General features: G+C 50.8%; 1 protein-coding gene across 1 annotated transcript in view; it reads left to right on the top strand.

Annotated features, from left to right (window-relative positions):
• LOC129701301 (adhesion G protein-coupled receptor L2-like) overlaps nt 1–17,441 on the top strand; it is a 127,610-nt gene that overhangs the window by 81,668 nt on the left and 28,501 nt on the right. The window contains exons 15-16 of the mRNA XM_055642466.1: nt 4,167–4,335; nt 10,681–10,809. Of these exons, the coding sequence (XP_055498441.1) occupies nt 4,167–4,335; nt 10,681–10,809 (298 nt within the window). The remainder of the gene's footprint in view (nt 1–4,166; nt 4,336–10,680; nt 10,810–17,441) is intronic.

The following is a 17,441-nucleotide window of genomic DNA, read 5'->3' as shown; positions in this document are numbered from 1 at the left end:
TTTCTATAAGATCCCCCCTCAATCTTCTAAATTCTAGCGAGTACAAGCTGAGTCTATCCAGTCTTTCTTCATATGAAAGTCCTGACATCCCAGGAATCAGTCTGGTGAACCTTCTCTGTACTCCCTCTATGGCAAGAATGTCTTCCCTCAGATTAGGAGACCAAAACTGTACGCAATACTCCTGGTGTGGTCCCACCAAGACCCTGTACAACTGCAGTAGGACCTCCCTGCTCCTATACTCAAATCCTTTTACCCCTGACTCCCGTGCTAATCAAGAATCTATCTATCTCCGCCTTAAAAACTATCCATTGACTTGGCCTCCGCAGCCGTCTGTGGCAATCTTCTTCTTGTCGAGCCCACACACGAGATTCGAAGTTGCTCGCCAGAGCTGAACGCAATGGCGTCCGGCTTGTCGCTTCTTGCGCGCGGGGGCGGAGAGATTGGTGGAAACAGGGAAAGCTCTTTCCTCGACCCCTCTTGTGGCAAAGAATCCCACAGATTCACCACCCTCTGACTAAAGAAATTCCTCCTCATCCCCTTCCTAAAGGAACGTCCTTTAATTCTGAGGCTGTGACCTCTGGTCCTAGACTCTCCCACTAGTGGAAACATCCTCTCCACACATCCACTCTATCCAAGCCTTTCACTAGCCTTACCCATGCATTCCAGCACCAGCATATCCTTCCTCAGATATGGGGCCCAAAATGCCCCCCCTTTATGCTCCCACCTCCTCCAAATTGGGTTTTGGTACATTGGCCTTCATCAATCAATACTGTGTACAGAAGGCGTTGATGAGGCCACATTTAGGGTGTTGTGTTCAGTTCTGGGCACCTTGTTCTGGGAAAGGTGGCAGGCTGGAATGGGGTACAGAGAAGATTTACGAGGATGTTGCCAGGACCTGAGCGATAGGGAGAGGTTGAGCATACTCCTACGAGCGCAAGAGGATGAGGGGTGATCTTATAGAGGCGTATAAAATCATGAGAGGAATAGATTTAGGTAGATGCACATTCTCTTGCCCAGAGTAGGTGAATCGAGAACTTTCACCCAGAGAGTTGTGAGTCTGGGGAATTTTCTGCCTCAGAGGGCGGTGGAGGCCGGCTCTCTGGATGCTTTCAAGAGAGAGCTCTTAAAGATAGCGGAGTCAAGGGATATGGGGAGAAGGCAGGAATGGGCTACTGGTTGTGGATGATCAGCCATGATCACGTTGAATGGCGATGCTGCTGGCTCGTAGGTCCGAATGCCCTACTCCTGCACCTATTGTCTATTGTCTATTGAGAACCAGAGGGCGTAGGTTTAAGGTGAGGGGGGGAAAGATTTAATAGGAATCTGAGGGGTAACCTTTTTACACAAAAGATGGTGGGTGTATGGAACGAGCTGCCAGAGGAGGTAGTTGGGGCAGGGACTATCGCAAAGTTAAAGAAACAACTCTCATTGGAGACCCTCGGACTATCTTTGATCAGATTTTACAGGACTTTGCCTCCCCTTGAATGTAAGGCACATTATTCCCTTTATCATGTGTCTGTACACTGTGGACGACTCGATTGTAATCGTGTATTGTCTTTCCGCTGACTGGTTAGCACGCAACAAAAGCTTTTCACTGTACCTCGGTACACGTGGCAATAAGTTAGACTAAACATCACCACACCATGGCGTTTTAATTCAGGAGAACTAGTCCATACATGGTCAGCACGGTGGCGCAGCGGTAGAGTTGCTGCCTCACAGCACCAGAGACCCGGGTTCGATCCTGACCACGGGCGCTGTCTGTACGGAGTCCGTACGCTCTCCCCGTGACCTGCGTGGGTTTTCTCTGGGATCTCCGCTTTCCCCCCCACGCTCCAAAGCGTACAGGTTTGTAGGTTGTTCAAGAAGGAACTGCAGGTGCTGGAAGATCGAAGGTACACAAAATTGGTGGAGAAACTTAGCGGGTGCAGCAGCATCTATGGAGCGAAGGAAATGGGCGACGTTTCGGGCCGAAACCCTTCTTCAGACTGATGGGGGGGGGGGGAGAAGGAAGGAAAAAAGGGGAGGAGGAGGAGCCCGAGAGCGGGGGGATGGGTGGAGACAGCTCGAGGGTTAAGGAAGGGGAGGAGACAGCAAGGGCTAGCAAAATTGGGAGAATTCAACATTCATGCCATCAGGATGCAAGCAACCCAGGCGGAATATGAGGTGCTGTTCCTCCAATTTCCGGTGTTGCTCACTCTGGCAAAGGAGGAGACCCAGGACAGAGAGGTCGGATTGGGAATGGGAGGGGGAGTTGAAGTGCTGAGCCACCGGGAGTTCAGATTGGTTATTGCGGACTGAGCGGAGGTGTTTGGCGAAACGATCGCCCAACCTCCGCTTAGTCTCCCCGATGTAAATCAGTTTGTAGGTTGATTAGTTTGGGTAAAACGGAGGCGAGGAAACACTTTTTCACACAGAGAGCTGTGAGTGTGCGGAATTCGCTGCCTCAGGGGGCGGTGGAGGCTGGTTCTCTGGATACTTTCAAGAGAGAGATAGGTAGGGCTGGTGAAGATAGCGGAGTCAGGGGATATGGGGAGAAGGCAGGAACGGGGTACTGATTGGGGATGATCAGCCATGATCACATTGAATGGCGGTGCTGGCTCGAAGGGCCCAATGGCCAACTCCTGCACCTATTGTAAAAATCGATAACATTTCCCCAGTGTGTGTGTGTGTGTAGGGTAGTGTTAGTGGGTGGGGATCGCTGGTCGGCACGGACTCGGCGGGCCGAATGGCCTGTTTCCGCGCTGCATCTCTAAACTAAACTGCACTCTGCCGGTCTAACTGGAAACTAGAGGAAGAAAGTGGTATCCTTCACATCAGCCATGAGCTGGAGTAACTGAGCGGGCCACCTCCGGAGAGAAAGGAATAGCTGACGTTTCGGTGTGAAGAAGGTTTAACCCGAAACGTCACCCATTCCTTCTCTCCAGAGATGCCGTCTGACCCGCTGAGTTACTCCAGCTTTTTCTGTCCATCTTCGGTTTAAACCAGCATCTGCAGTTCCTTCCCTACATAACCTATGAAGTATTAGCCCTGTCCCACGGTACGAGTTCATTCCAAGATATGTCCCCGAGTTTAAAAAAAACTGCACGGAGAATGAACGCAGCGGGAACGTCGGTGCTCGGGGACGTCTCTTAGCGCTAACGGCAGGTAAGCATGGGAAGACTCGTGAAGATTTTTCAACACGTTGCAAAAATGTCCACGAGAGCCCCGAGTACCGACGAGCGGCCGTTGCCGTAAATCTCCGAGTTCGAATCAGGGCGAACATAGAAACATAGAAACATAGAAATTAGGTGCAGGAGTAGGCCATTCGGCCCTTCGAGCCTGCACCGCCATTCAATATGATCATGGCTGATCATCCAACTCAGTATCCCGTACCTGCCTTCTCTCCATACCCCCTGATCCCCTTAGCCACAAGGGCCAGATCTAACTCCCTCTTAAATATAGCCAATGAACTGTGGCCTCGACTACCCTCTGCGGCAGAGAGTTCCAGAGATTCACCACTCTCTGTGTGAAAAAAGTTCTTCTCGTCTCGTTTTTTAAAGGATTTCCCCCTTATCCTTAAGCTGTGACCCCTTGTCCTGGACTTCCCCAACATCGGGAGCAATCTTCCTGCATCTAGCCTGTCCAACCCCTTAAGAATTTTGTAAGTTTCTATAAGATCCCCTCTCAATCTCCTAAATTCTAGAGAGTATAAACCAAGTCTATCCAGTCTTTCTTCATAAGACAGTCCTGACATCCCAGGAATCAGTCTGGTGAACCTTCTCTGCACTCCCTCTATGGCAATAATGTCCTTCCTCAGATTTGGAGACCAAGACTGTACGCAATACTCCAGGTGTGGTCTCACCAAGACTTCCCCAACATCGGGAACAATCTTCCTGCATCTAGCCTGTCCAACCCCTTAAGAACTTTGTAAGTTCGGGAGAACTCTTGGAATGAACGCGTACCATGGGACTGGGCTTTAAGCCGGCCTGGGTGAAAGAACGCTGTAATATTATGGAGAGGGATCATGCCTGTTTAATCTGCTTATTGGAGGAGGCAGCTGCAGTAATGACGGTTAAAGCTGCTATTAGTGTGTGCCTTTTAAAGTGGAGTTTATGGGGGCTTTCAGCTAAGCTGCTTTGTGAGTGTGTTATTTTATTCCCTCTCATTCTCTCTCCCTCTCTCTCTAGGTCCTGGGTCCTGGGAGCATTTGCCCTCCTGTGCCTGCTGGGCCTGTCATGGGGTTTCGGCCTACTCTTCATCAACGAGGAGTCGATTGCCATGGCCTACCTCTTCACCATCTTCAACACCTTCCAGGGAATGTTCATTTTTATATTTTACTGCGCTCTCCAGAAAAAGGTAAGCTGTCGGCCGGAGCTGCGGGAAACTTGGGCAACGCTAGGCCACAGGCGGCGGGTGGCAGTGGCAAACGTCAGATGGGTTAAGGGCGGCAGGACTCGGGTGATCGACGGTCGGCATGGGTCTGGTGGGCAGAAGGGCCTGTTCCTATGCTGTGTCTCAAAGGTAAACTAAAACCCCTGTCCCACCGTACGAGTTCATTCCAAGAGCTCTCTCTCCCCGAGTTTGCCCTGATTCCAACTCGGAGATTTACGGTAATGGCCGCTCGTCGGTACTCGGGGCTCTCGTGGACATTTTTGCAACGTGTTGAAAAAATCTTCACCAGTCTTCCCGTGCTTACCTGCCGTTAGCGAGTCTTCCCGACCGAGTACCTGCCGTTAGCGTGACGAGCCGCTAAGAGACGTCCCCGAGCTCCGACGTACCCGCTACGTACATTCTCCGTGCTTACCACGAGTTTGATTTTTTTTTTGAACTCGGGAGAGCTCTTGGAATGAACCTGTACCGTGGGACAGGGATATAAACTTCAAGAACATTCCGGAAAGCCAAGGCAGGCGCTGACTGTGGGAGAATACAGCTCCGTGAAAATATAACGGGCTCGTTTTATGTCTACGTGGGCGGCTCAGCGGTAGAGTCGCTGCCTCACGGCGCCAGGGACGCGGGTACGATCAGGCGTGATGCTGTGCGGTGGTTGTGCGCTCTCCCCGTGACTTGCGTGGGTTTTCTCCAGGTGCTCCGGTTTCCCTCCACACTCCAAAGACATGCAGGTTTGTAGGTTGGTTGATGTAAGTGTAAATTGTCCCTAGTGTGTGTAGGATAGTGTTAATGTGCGGGGATCGCTGGTCAGATCTTCGGGTTTCCTCCCACGCTCCAAAGACGTATGGGTTTGTAGTTTGTTTGGCTTGGTGTAAATGTAAATTGTCCCCTAGTGTGTGTGTGTGTGTGTAGGATATAGTGTAAAGTATGCGGGGATCGCTGGTCGGCATGGACCCGCTGGGCCGAAGGGCCTGTTTCCGCGCTGTATCTCTGAACTAAAACAGGCAGGGGGCCATATTAAACTCCGGAGGTGACTCCTGGTTTGATGGCATCACAATAACACTTTGCGACACAGATTCCCGACCAACCCAATGTACATTATAGGGTTCAGGAAGGAGCATTCAACCAATTCATGTCCCTCAGGCTACAAGGCCATGTCGTTGAGGCTGGTACCATAACAATATTTAATGAACCCGAAGTGCTGGAGTAACTCAGCAGGTCAGGCAGCATCCCTGGAGAACATAGAAACATAGAAATTAGGTGCAGGAGTAGGCCATTCGGCCCTTCGAGCCTGCACCGCCATTCAATATGATCATGGCTGATCATCCAACTCAGTATCCCGTACCTGCCTTCTCTCCATACCCTCTGATCCCTTTAGCCACAAGGGCCACATCTAACTTCCTCTTAAATATAGCCAATGAACTGTGGCTTCAACTACCCTCTGTGGCAGAGAGTTCCACAGATTCACCACTCTCTGTGTGAAAAATGTTCTCTCATCTCGGTCCTAAATGATTTCCCCCTTATCCTTAAGCTGTGACCCCAAGAGAGAGCTAGATAGGGCTCTTACAGATAGCGGAGTCAGGGGATATGGGGAGAAGGCGGGAACGGGGTACTGATTGGGGATGATCAGCCATGATCACATTGAATGGCGGTGCTCCGGGGTACCCGGAGAAAACCCACGCAGGTCACGGGGAGAACGTACAAACTCCATACCGACAGCCCCCGTAGTCGAGATGGAACCCGTGTCTCCGGCGCTGTGCAGCAGCGACTCTTACCGCTGTGCCACCCTGCCGCCCTGCTCTGGAGTGATTCAAGCAGCTGCCATGACATTCCAGACGGATTCTTCACGGTCATTTGCGGGTAATTAGTAATCAGTGTGTGTGAGGGGTTTGGATGGAGTTAATTACGGGGTTAGAGCTGTCTCCAGTGGCAGGAGGTGTCGACAAGCAGAGGAGATAATTCTAAGATAATTAGTCGAAGAAAGAGGGAGGATGAGGAGAGATTGCTTCACTGTGTGACTTGTTGTCATCTGGAACAAGCTGCCTGAAAGTGGAAACAGGTTTAATGTTATAGAGGAATATAGAATCCCAGAGGTGGACACAGAATGCTGGAGTAACTCAGCGGGTGAGGCAGCATCAATGGGTCTCGACCCGAAACGCCGCCAATTCCTCCACTCCATAGATGCTGCCTCACCCGCCGAGTTACAATAGACAATAGGTACAGGAGTAAGGCCATTCGGCCCTTCGAGCCAGCACCGCCATTCAATGTGATCAATTTACATTTATGCCAAAGCCAATTAACCTACAAACCTGCACGTCTTTGGAGTGTGGGAGGAAACTGGAGATAGACAATAGACAATAGGTGCAGGAGTAAGGCCATTCGGCCCTTCGAGCCAGTACCGCCATTCAATGTGATCGTGGCTGATCATCCCCAATCAGTACCCCGTTCCTGCCTTCTCCCCTGACTCCGCTATCTTTAAGAGCCCTATCTACCTCTCTCTTGAAAGTATCCAGAGAACCGGCCTCCTCCGCCCTCTGAGGCAGAGAATTCCACAGACTCACCACTCTCTGTGGGAAAAAGTGTTTCCTCGTCTCCGTTCTAAACGGCTTACCCCTTATTCTTAAGCATTTTGTGTCTACTTTCGATTTTGCCCCGCATCTGCAGTATCTTCGTAAGCACTTAGAATCATGGAGTGATATTCATGGTCACAGGGTCAATGTGTCTTGGAGTCATAGAGGCAGACATGTAGAGGCATTGTCTATAGAGGCATGGAGTCATCGAGTCATAGAACCATTGTCATAAAGTCGTTCAGAGTCATAGAGGGATACCCCGTGGAAATAGGCCCATCAGCCCAACGTGCAAACTCCGCACAGACAGCACCCGTGGTCAGGATCGAACCCGGGTCTCTGGCGCCGTGAGGCAGCGACTCTACCGCTGCGCCACTGTGCCACACCTGGAAAGAATGTCGCCCGATAGTCAAAAGTATTTGTGTCAACGGTTTTATCGGTCTCGAAACCACAAATCAGTTTGGTTCCCTTAATGAGGCCTGTTTAGAACTGCATTAAAAACTCTGTCAACTTTTATGACTGATAGTTAAAAGTCAGCAGAGCACATTTACCAAGTTCCCCAACCACACTGTGAACAGATGGTTCTTGTTTGACATTAAAACTTGACCTGATCTCGGCTATTCACTGCTAAGTTTTTCGTTTTTTCATAACGTTAGAAATACGGGGCGGAAAACACGCCCTTCGGCCCAGCGAGTCATACGCTCACAAGTGGTAAGGAGCAGAATCAGGCCATTCGGCCCATCAAGTCTACTACACCATTCCATTATAGCTGATCTATCTCTCCCTCCTAACCCCATTCTCCTGCCTTCTCCCCATAACCTCGGATATGAGTAGGATACTGAGTCGGATGATCAGCCATGATCATATTGAATGGCGGTGCAGGCTCGAAGGGCCGAATGGCCTACTCCTGCACCTATGTTTCTATGTTTCTATGACACCCGTACTAATCAAGAATCTATCTATCTCTGCCTTAAAAATATCCACTGACTTGGCCTCCACAGCCGTCTGCGGCAAAGAATTCCACAGATTCACCACCCTCTGACTGAAAAAATTCCTCCTCATTTCCTTCCAAAAAGAATGTCCTTTAATTCTGAGGCTGTGCCCTCTAGTCCTAGACTCTCCCACTAGTGGAAACATCCTTTTGTAAGAGGATAACTCTTTATAAAGATCTGTGTCATTTCTACACTTACACTCAGATTATTTTAACCCACAAACCCGTACGGCTTCGGAGTGAAGTAAGAATGAACTGCAGATGCGGGCAAAATCGAAGGTGGACACAAAACGCTGGAGTAACTCAGCGGGGTGAGGCAGCATCTGTGGAGAGAATGGATTTGGACTCTGCCTGAAAACATGTCCAAATGGTATCTAATATTATCTAAATGGTGGCCGATTGGGAAAGGGGGAGATGCAGCGAGACCTGGGTGTCATGGTACACCAGTCATTGAAGGTAGGCATGCAGGTGCAGCAGGCAGTAAAGAAAGCGAATGGTATGTTAGCTTTCATTGCAAAAGGATTTGAGTATAGGAGCAGAGAGGTTCTACTGCAGTTGTACAGGGTCTTGGTGAGACCACACCTGGAGTATTGCGTACAGTTTTGGTCTCCAAATCTGAGGAAGGACATTATTGCCATAGAGGGAGTGCAGAGACGGTTCACCAGACTGATTCCTGGGATGTCAGGACTGTCTTATGAAGAAAGACTGGATAGACTTGGTTTATACTCTCTAGAATTTAGGAGATTGAGAGGGGATCTTATAGAAACTTACAAAATTCTTAAGGGGTTGGACAGGCTAGATGCAGGAAGATTGTTCCCGATGTTAGGGAACTCCAGGACAAGGGGTCACAGCTTAAGGATAAGGGGGAAATCCTTTAAAACCGAGATGAGAAGAACTTTTATCACACAGAGAGTGGTGAATCTCTGGAACTCTGCCACAGAGGGTAGTTGAGGCCAGTTCATTGGCTATATTTAAGAGGTAGTTAGATGTGGCCCTTGTGGCTAAGGGGATCAGGGGGTATGGAGAGAAGGCAGGTACGGGATACTGAGTTGGATGATCAGCCATGATCATATTGAATGGCGGTGCAGGCTTGAAGGGCCGAATGGCCTACTCCTGCACCTAATTTCTATGTTTCTATATCCGCTGACTTGGCCTCCGCCGCCTTAATGGGACAGTGTTAGTGCGCGGGGAATCGCTGGTCGGCGCGGACTCGGTAGGGCCGAAGGGCCTGTTTCCCTGCTGTATCTGGAAACTAAACTGAGTTAAAAGTAAGCACCCGGAAGAAAGCAACGCAGACACAAGGATGGCGTGCAAACTCCGTGAGACAGTGGGAGCGGCGGGAAGCAGATCTGGAGCGTGAGTCTGTGACGCCCACTCCTCGTTGACACCATATGTTGACACACACGCTCACACATACTCATGAACCTCTACCATCTTCCACCCATCCGCTTACACACTAGGTGTGAATCACAGCAACCGGGCAGCGCGGTGGCGCAGCGGTAGAGTTGCTGCCTCGCAGCGCCAGAGACCCGGGTTCCATCCCGACTACGGGCGCTGTCTGTACGCTCTCCCCGTGACCCGCGTGGGTCTTCCTCCGAGATCATTTAGAACGGAGACGAGGAAACACTTTTTCTCACAGAGAGTGATGAGTCTGTGGAATTCTCTGCCTCAGAGGGCGGTGGAGGCAGGTTCTCTGGATACTTTCAAGAGAGAGGTAGATAGGGCTCTTAAAGATAGCGGAGTCAGGGGATATGGGGGGAAGGCAGGAACGGGGTACTGATTGGGGATGATCAGCCTTGATCACATTGAATGGTGGTGCTGGCTCGAAGGGCCGAATGGCCTCCTCCTGCACCTATTGTCTATTGTCTATTGTCTATCTCCAGTTTCCTCCCACACTCCAAAGACGTGCAGGTTTGTAGGTTAATTGACTTTGGCATAAATGTAAATTGACCCCACTGTGTGTAGGGTAGGGTCAGTGTGCGGGGATCGCTGGCCGGCACGGACTCGGTGGGCCGAAGGGCCAGTTTATATGCTGCACCTCGAAACTAAACCACACTAATTGTGTAAGCTGCAGACCACCACCTCCTCCTCTCCCCTCTCCCCTCTCCCCTCTCCCATCGGGCTAGAGGTACAGAAGTGTGAAAACGAACGCACACCTCCAGACTCGGGGACAGTTTCTTCCCAGCTGTTATCAGGCAACTGAACCATCCTACCACAACCAGAGAGCAGTCCTGAACTACTATCTACCTCATTGGTGACCCTCGGACTATCTTTGACCAGTTTAGTTTTGTTTAGAGAAAGAGGCCCTTCGGCCCACCGAGTCCGTGCTGACCAGCGGTCCCCGCATATTAACACTATCCTACACACACTGGGGACAGTATACAATTATACCAAGGCAATTAACCTACAAACCTGCACGCCTTTGGAGTATGGGAGGAAACCGGTGAAAACCAGCGCAGCTTACAAACTCCGTACGGGCAGCGCCCATAGTCAGGATGGAACCCGGGTCTCTGGCGCCGTGGGGAAGCAACTCTACCGCTGTGCCACCATGCCGCCTACAGAATAAGTAAACGTTATTCCCTCCATCATGTATCTGTACACTGTGGACGGCTCGATTGTAATCATGTGTTGTCTTTCCGCTGACTGGTTAGCGCGCAACAAAAGCTGTTCACTGTACCTCGGTACACATGACAATAATGTGCCGTTGTGCTTTTGTACGGCCTCTAACCCCCACGCTGCTCTTCCTTCCCACAGGTGCGCAAGGAGTATATCAAGTGTTTCCGCCACGCCAACTGCTGCAACCGGCTGACCACAGAGACCTCCCACAGTTCAACCAAACCATCCACCAACAGGACCAGTGCTCGCTACTCCTCCGGCAGTCAGGTACACCCTGGGGCCACGCAGTGGTGGTGGTGGGAGGAGAGGGGGCGGGGAGGACACATACACACTGTGCACACACGCCCACGCACACTGTGCACACACGCCCATGCACACTCGTAGACACGCACACACTGCACACACGCCCACGCAAATACACCATCATGCACTCTTTCACACGGGCACACACGCACTGTGCACACACTGTGCACACGGGCCACTCAGATACACACGCACGCACACTCGCCCACAGGCATGCACACACTGAATGTGCGCATATAGCCCACGCAAACACACACACACGCACACGAGACACACACCATCATGCACACACACACACGGGCACACACACTGTGCACACACACACACACACACACACACACACACACACACACACACACACACAGACACACACACTGACACACACATACGCACACACACACACACACACACACACACACACACACACACACACACACACACACACACACACACACACACACACACACACACACACACACACACACACACACACACACACACACACACACACACACACACACACACACACACACACACACACACACACACACACACACACACACACACACACACACACACACACACACACACACATATCCCAGGCGGTGCAGGGTGGGACTGGAGGTCGCTGGATTTCAAACTGGACGGAGTGGGGGTTGGCACGGCGATGCAGCGGTTGACCCGCTACCCCACAGCGTCAGAGACCCGGGTTCAACCCGACCACGGGCGCTGTCTGTACGGAGTTTGTACGTTCTCCTCGCGACCTGCGTGGGTTTTCTCCAGGTGCTCCGCTTTCCTCCCACACTCCAAAAGACGTGCGGGCTTGCAGGTTAATCGGCTTCGGTAAATTGTCCCCAGTGTGTGTAGGATACTGCTAGCGTGCGGGGTGATCGCTGGTCGGCACGGGCTCGGTGGGCCGAAGGGCCTGTTTCTGCGCAGTATCTCTCCAGTCTAAAGTCCAGAACAATCAGATAGGATGGTAATGTCCAAAACTACATTGGGGAGGGAGGAGGAGATGTGGAAACATAGACAATAGGTGCAGGAGTAGGCCATTCGGCCCTTCGACCCAGCACCGCCATTCATTATGATCACGGCTGATCATCCACAATCAGTACCCCGCTCCTGCTTTTTCCCCATATCCCTTGATCCCATTAACCCACAGAGCTAAACCTAACTCTCTCTTGAAAACATCCAGTGAATCGGCCTCCACTGCCTTCTGTGGCAGAGAATTCCACAGATTCACAACTCTCTGGGTGAGAAAAGTTTTTCCTCATCTCCGTCCTAAATGGCCACCCCATTATTATTACACTGTGTGACCCATGGTTCTGGACTCCCCCAAATATGGGAACCATTTTCCCCTCATCTAACCTGTCCAATCTCTTAAGAATCCAATCCCATGTTTCTATGAGATCCATGGCTGATCCATCCATTTATACTTTGGCCAACATTTTTTCTCCCTTAAAACATTTTTCCTGCATCAAGCCTGTCCAATCCGTTCACAATTGTGTATGTTTCTATAAGATCCCCACTCATCCTTCTAAATTCCAGCGAATACAAGCCCAGTCGACCCATTCTTTCATCACATGTTCACTCGATTTGGAATGGCCAAGGAATTATTTACAGCAGGGAGACAAAGACTCTTTGGGAAAGGACATTGGCATTGAACTGATTGGAGGAAGTGTTGTCAAAACTGTTATCATTTGAAATGTAGATCATAGGGGCCTTTTCCATCTTGGAATGGCTGCATTGGCTGTATAACAAGGGACACAAAATGCTGCTGTAACCACCTCTGCTCAGTCCGTCTAAATCTCCCAGTTGCCAAACACTTCAACTCCCCCTCCCATTCCCACACTGGCCTTTCTGTCCTGGGCCTCCTCCACTGTCAGTGTGAGGCCCAGCGCAAAATGAAGGAACATAGAAACATAGAAACATAGAAATTAGGTGCAGGAGTAGGCCATTCGGCCCTTCGAGCCTGCACCGCTATTCAATATGATCATGGCTGATCATCCAACTCAGTATCCCGTACCTGCCTTCTCTCCATACCCCCTGATCCCCTTAGCCACAAGGGCCACATCTAACTCCCTCTTAAATATAGCCAATGAACTGGCCTCATCTACCCTCTGTTGCAGAGAGTTCCAGAGATTCACCACTCTCTGCGTGAAAAAAGTTCTTCTCATCTCGGTTTTAAAGGATTTCCCCCTTATCCTTAAGCTGTGACCCCTTGTCCTGGACTTCCCTAACATCGGGAACAATCTTCCTGCATCTAGCCTGTCCAACCCCTTAAGAATTTTGTAAGTACCTCATATTTCACTTGGGCAGCTTACACCCCAGCGGTATGAACATTGACTTCTCAAACTTCAAGTAACCCCTCTCTCCATCCCCTCCCCCTTCCCAGTTCTCCCACCGGTCTGACTGTCCTGATTAAATCTTATCTCTGTTTGCATCGTTGTCAACTTCTCCCAGCTGACAATGATCTCTTCTACATTTTCCTTGATCTCATCTCTTTTGATGTCTTGTTTTCACACCTTACCCACCCTTATCTCTGTGTTTCACTCTCCCCTGACTCTCAGTCTGAAGAAGGGTCCCGCCCCGAAACGTCACCCATTCCTTCCTTCCTTCCCTCCCGAGATGTTGCCTGCCCCACTGAGTTACTCCAGCACTTTGTGTCTCTCTTCGCTGTGAACCAGCGTCTGCAGTTCCTTCCAGGATGTAGCTATAGACACAGATAGGATTTGAGTATAGGAACAGGGAGGTTCTACTGCAGTTGTACAGGGTCTTGGTGAGACCACACCTGGAGTATTGCGTACAGTTTTGGTCTCCAAATCTGAGGAAGGACATTATTGCCATAGAGGGAGTGCAGAGAAGGTTCACCAGACTGATTCCTGGGATGTCAGGACTGTCTTATGAAGAAAGACTGGATAGACTTGGTTTATACTCTCTAGAATTTAGGAGATTGAGAGGGGATCTTATAGAAACTTACAAAATTCTTAAGGGGTTGGACAGGCTAGATGCAGGAAGATTGCTCCCGATGTTGGGGATGTCCAGGACAAGGGGTCACAGTTTAAGGATAAGGGGGAAATCCTTTAAAACCGAGATGAGAAAAACTTTTTTCACACAGAGAGTGGTGAATCTCTGGAACTCTCTGCCGCAGAGGGTAGTCGAGGCCACAGTTCATTGGCTATATTTAAGAGGGAGTTAGATGTGGCCCTTGTGGCTAAGGGGATCAGGGGGTATGGAGAGAAGGCAGGTACAGGATACTGAGTTGGATGATCAGCCATGATCATATTGAATGGCGGTGCAGGCTCGAAGGGCCGAATGGCCTACTCCTGCACCTAATTTCTATGTTTCTATAGATAAGGAGTTGACTGGATGGTATCATGTTCTCAAGTCGACAATTGCCCCCGCTTCTGGGTTCCTGGAAACGGAGTGTTTTGTCTTTCATTTTACTGTAGAGATACAGCGTGGAAACAGGCCCTTCGGCCCACCGAGTCCGCCTCGACCAGCGATCCCCGCGCGCTAACACTATCCTACACACACACACCCACACACACATTGGGGTCAATTTTACATTTGCACCAAGCCAATTAACCTACAAACCTGCGTGTCTTTGGAGTGTGGGAGGAAACCGAAGATCTCGGAGAAAACCCACGCAGGCCACGGGGAGAACGTGCAAACTCCGTACAGACAGCGCCCGTAGTCGGGATGGAACCCGGGTCTCTGGCGCTGTGAGGCAGCAACTCTAGCGCTGTGCCACCGTGCAGTATTTCTTGACGTGCTTGCCAGCCTTGGGCATCGGGCTGCATGTTGCAATGTGTAAAAGCTGACCGCTTTCTCTAACGAAGTTCGACTCCCACCCCCTCCCGCTAACTCTGTGCCTGGATTGTGTCCTCTCCCATTATCCCATTGGAAGAGGGTCCTCTATGTAACAGTTTGACCGATGTCTGTGCTGTTCATTCACCCCTCCCACCCTCACCCTAACCCCAGCCCCCTGTTGTGTCTTTTTAGTTCAAAGATTTAGTTTAGCGACACAGGAAACAGAACCAGCGATCCCCGCACGCTAACACGATCCTACACACACCACGGACAATTTACACATACACCAAGCCAATCAACCTACAAACCTGCACGTCTTTGGAGTGTGGGAGGAAAACCAAAGGAAACGGTGGCGCAGCGGTAGAGTTGCCGCCTCACAGCGCCAGAGACCCGGGTTCCATCCCGACTACAGGCGCTGTCTCTACGGAGTTTGCACGTTCTCCCCGTGACCTGCCCCAGCTTTCTCCGGGACCTTCGGTTTCCTCCCGCACTCCGAAGACGTGCAGCTTTGTAGATTAATTGGCTCGGTGTAAGTGTAAATTGTCCCTAGTGTGTGTAGGATAGTGTTAGTGTGCGGGGGTGATCGCTGGCCGGCACGGACTCGGTGGGCCGAAGGGCCTGTTTCCGCGCTGTATCTCTGAAGGGTCAGGTATCATCTCTGGATTCAGTGGTTCGATGGTTTTGTTCATTGTCCTGTGGACCAGGTACAGGGAAATACAGTTGTTGCAACCATCTCGCACGAGGCTATTCCCCGTACATAAGCATAATCACCCCAGCCAGCAGAGTCTGCACAGAACAGCCCATTAAATCCATAGGTGGCGTTTCATAGGCGAAATTTGGGCCCCAAATCTGAAGGCGAATGCGCTGGTTCCGGAGAGGGGCCAGAGGAGGTTTACAAGAATGATCCCAGGGATGAGTGGGGTTAACATATGATGAGCGTTTGACGGCACTGGGCTTGTACTCACTGGAGTTTAGAAGGTCGAGGGGGGGACCTCATTGAAACTTACAGAATAATGAAAGGCCCGGATAGAGTGGATGTGGAGAGGATGTTTCCACTAGTGGGAGAGTCTGGGACTAGAGGGCTAGGACATAGCCTCAGTATTAAAGGGCACGTTTTTGGAAAGGAGGTGAGGAGGATCTTCTCTAGTCAGAGGGTGGTGAAACTGTGGAACTCATTGCCTCAGGGGGGCTGTGGAGGCCAAGTCAGTGGATATGTTTAAGGCGGAGATAGACATATTGTTGATTAGAACGGGTGTCGAGGGTTATGGGGAGAAGGCAGGAAAATGGGATTAGCAGGCAGAGATAGATCAGCCATGATTGAATGGTGGATTAGACACGATGGGCCGAATGGCCTAATTCTACTCCTATAACTTGTGAACCTCCTCACCACCTCTTGAGGATGAGGCCTCACCATTCCTAGTCGGTGTGGACGCTGATGGTAGGTGCCTGAACAAGAGTCCCGGGCCCAAAGGATCGCCTGCCCGCGTTCTCCAGAGATGCTGCCCGACCCGCTGAGTTACTCCAGCACTTGTTCCTTTCAGCCCATTCCACGCTCGGATCATTTCGAAGATCCAGTACCATTTGAAACTTCGAAACTTCTTCCTAAGATGTGACCCCCAGTTTCTTTAAGATATGGGGGCGCTTTCCAATGGCGTAAGGATGTAGGTTTTAGGGCGTATCCGTTGTGGTGGGAAGGGGCGAGTTGACCAGGGATTTGCGGAGGGAGACGGCCTCTGCGGAAAGCAGAGAGGGGAGGAGATGGGAAGATGTGGCCAGGTGGTGGGATCCCGTTGGAGGGGGCAAAAGTGTCAGTAGGATTATGGTCGGAGGTTAGCTTTCATTGCAAAAGGATTTGAGTATAGGAGCAGGGAGGTTCTACTGCAGTTGTACAGGGTCTTGGTGAGACCACACCTGGAGTATTGCGTACAGTTTTGGTCTCCAAATCTGAGCAAGGACATTATTGCCATAGAGGGAGTGCAGAGAAGGTTCACCAGACTGATTCCTGGGATGTCAGGACTGTTTTATGAAGAAAGACTGGATAGACTTGGTTTATACTCTCTAGAATTTAGGAGATTGAGAGGGGATCTTATAGAAACTTACAAAATTCTTAAGGGGTTGGACAGCGTAGATGCAGGAAGATTGTTCCCGATGTTGGGGAAGACCAGGACAAGGGGTCACAGCTTAAGGATAAGGGGGGAAATCCTTTAAAACCGAGATGAGAAGAACTTTTTTCACACAGAGAGTGGTGAATCTCTGGAACTCTCTGCCACAGAGGGTAGTTGAGGCCACGGTTCATTGGCTATATTTAAGAGGGAGTTAGATGTGGCCCTTGTGGCTAAGGGGATTAGGGGGTATGGAGAGAAGGCAGGTACGGGCTACTGAGTTGGATGATCAGCCATGATCATATTGAATGGCGGTGCAGGCTCGAAGGGCCGAATGGCCTACTCCTGCACCCAATTTCTATGTTTCTATGTTTACCTCCCTTTACCTCCCCCCCTCGACTCCGACTCCATCCAAGGACCCAAACAGTCTTTCCAGGTGAGGCAGAGGTTCACCTGCACCCCCTCCAACCTCATCTACTGTATCCGCTGTTCCAGGTGTCAACTTCTCTACATCGGCGAGACCAAGCGCAGGCTCGGCGATCGTTTCGCTGGACACCTCCGCTCAGTCCGCCTGAACCTACCCGATCTCACGGTGGCCCAGCACTTCACCTCCCCCCCTCCATTCCCAATCTGACCTTTCTGTCCTGGGCCTCCTCCATTGTCAGAGTGAGGCCCAGCGCC

Source organism: Leucoraja erinacea, chromosome 10 (genome assembly GCF_028641065.1).
Source record: "Leucoraja erinacea ecotype New England chromosome 10, Leri_hhj_1, whole genome shotgun sequence".
NCBI classification, from domain to species: Eukaryota; Metazoa; Chordata; class Chondrichthyes; order Rajiformes; family Rajidae; genus Leucoraja; species Leucoraja erinaceus.
This window is presented reverse-complemented; position numbering and strand designations above follow the sequence as displayed.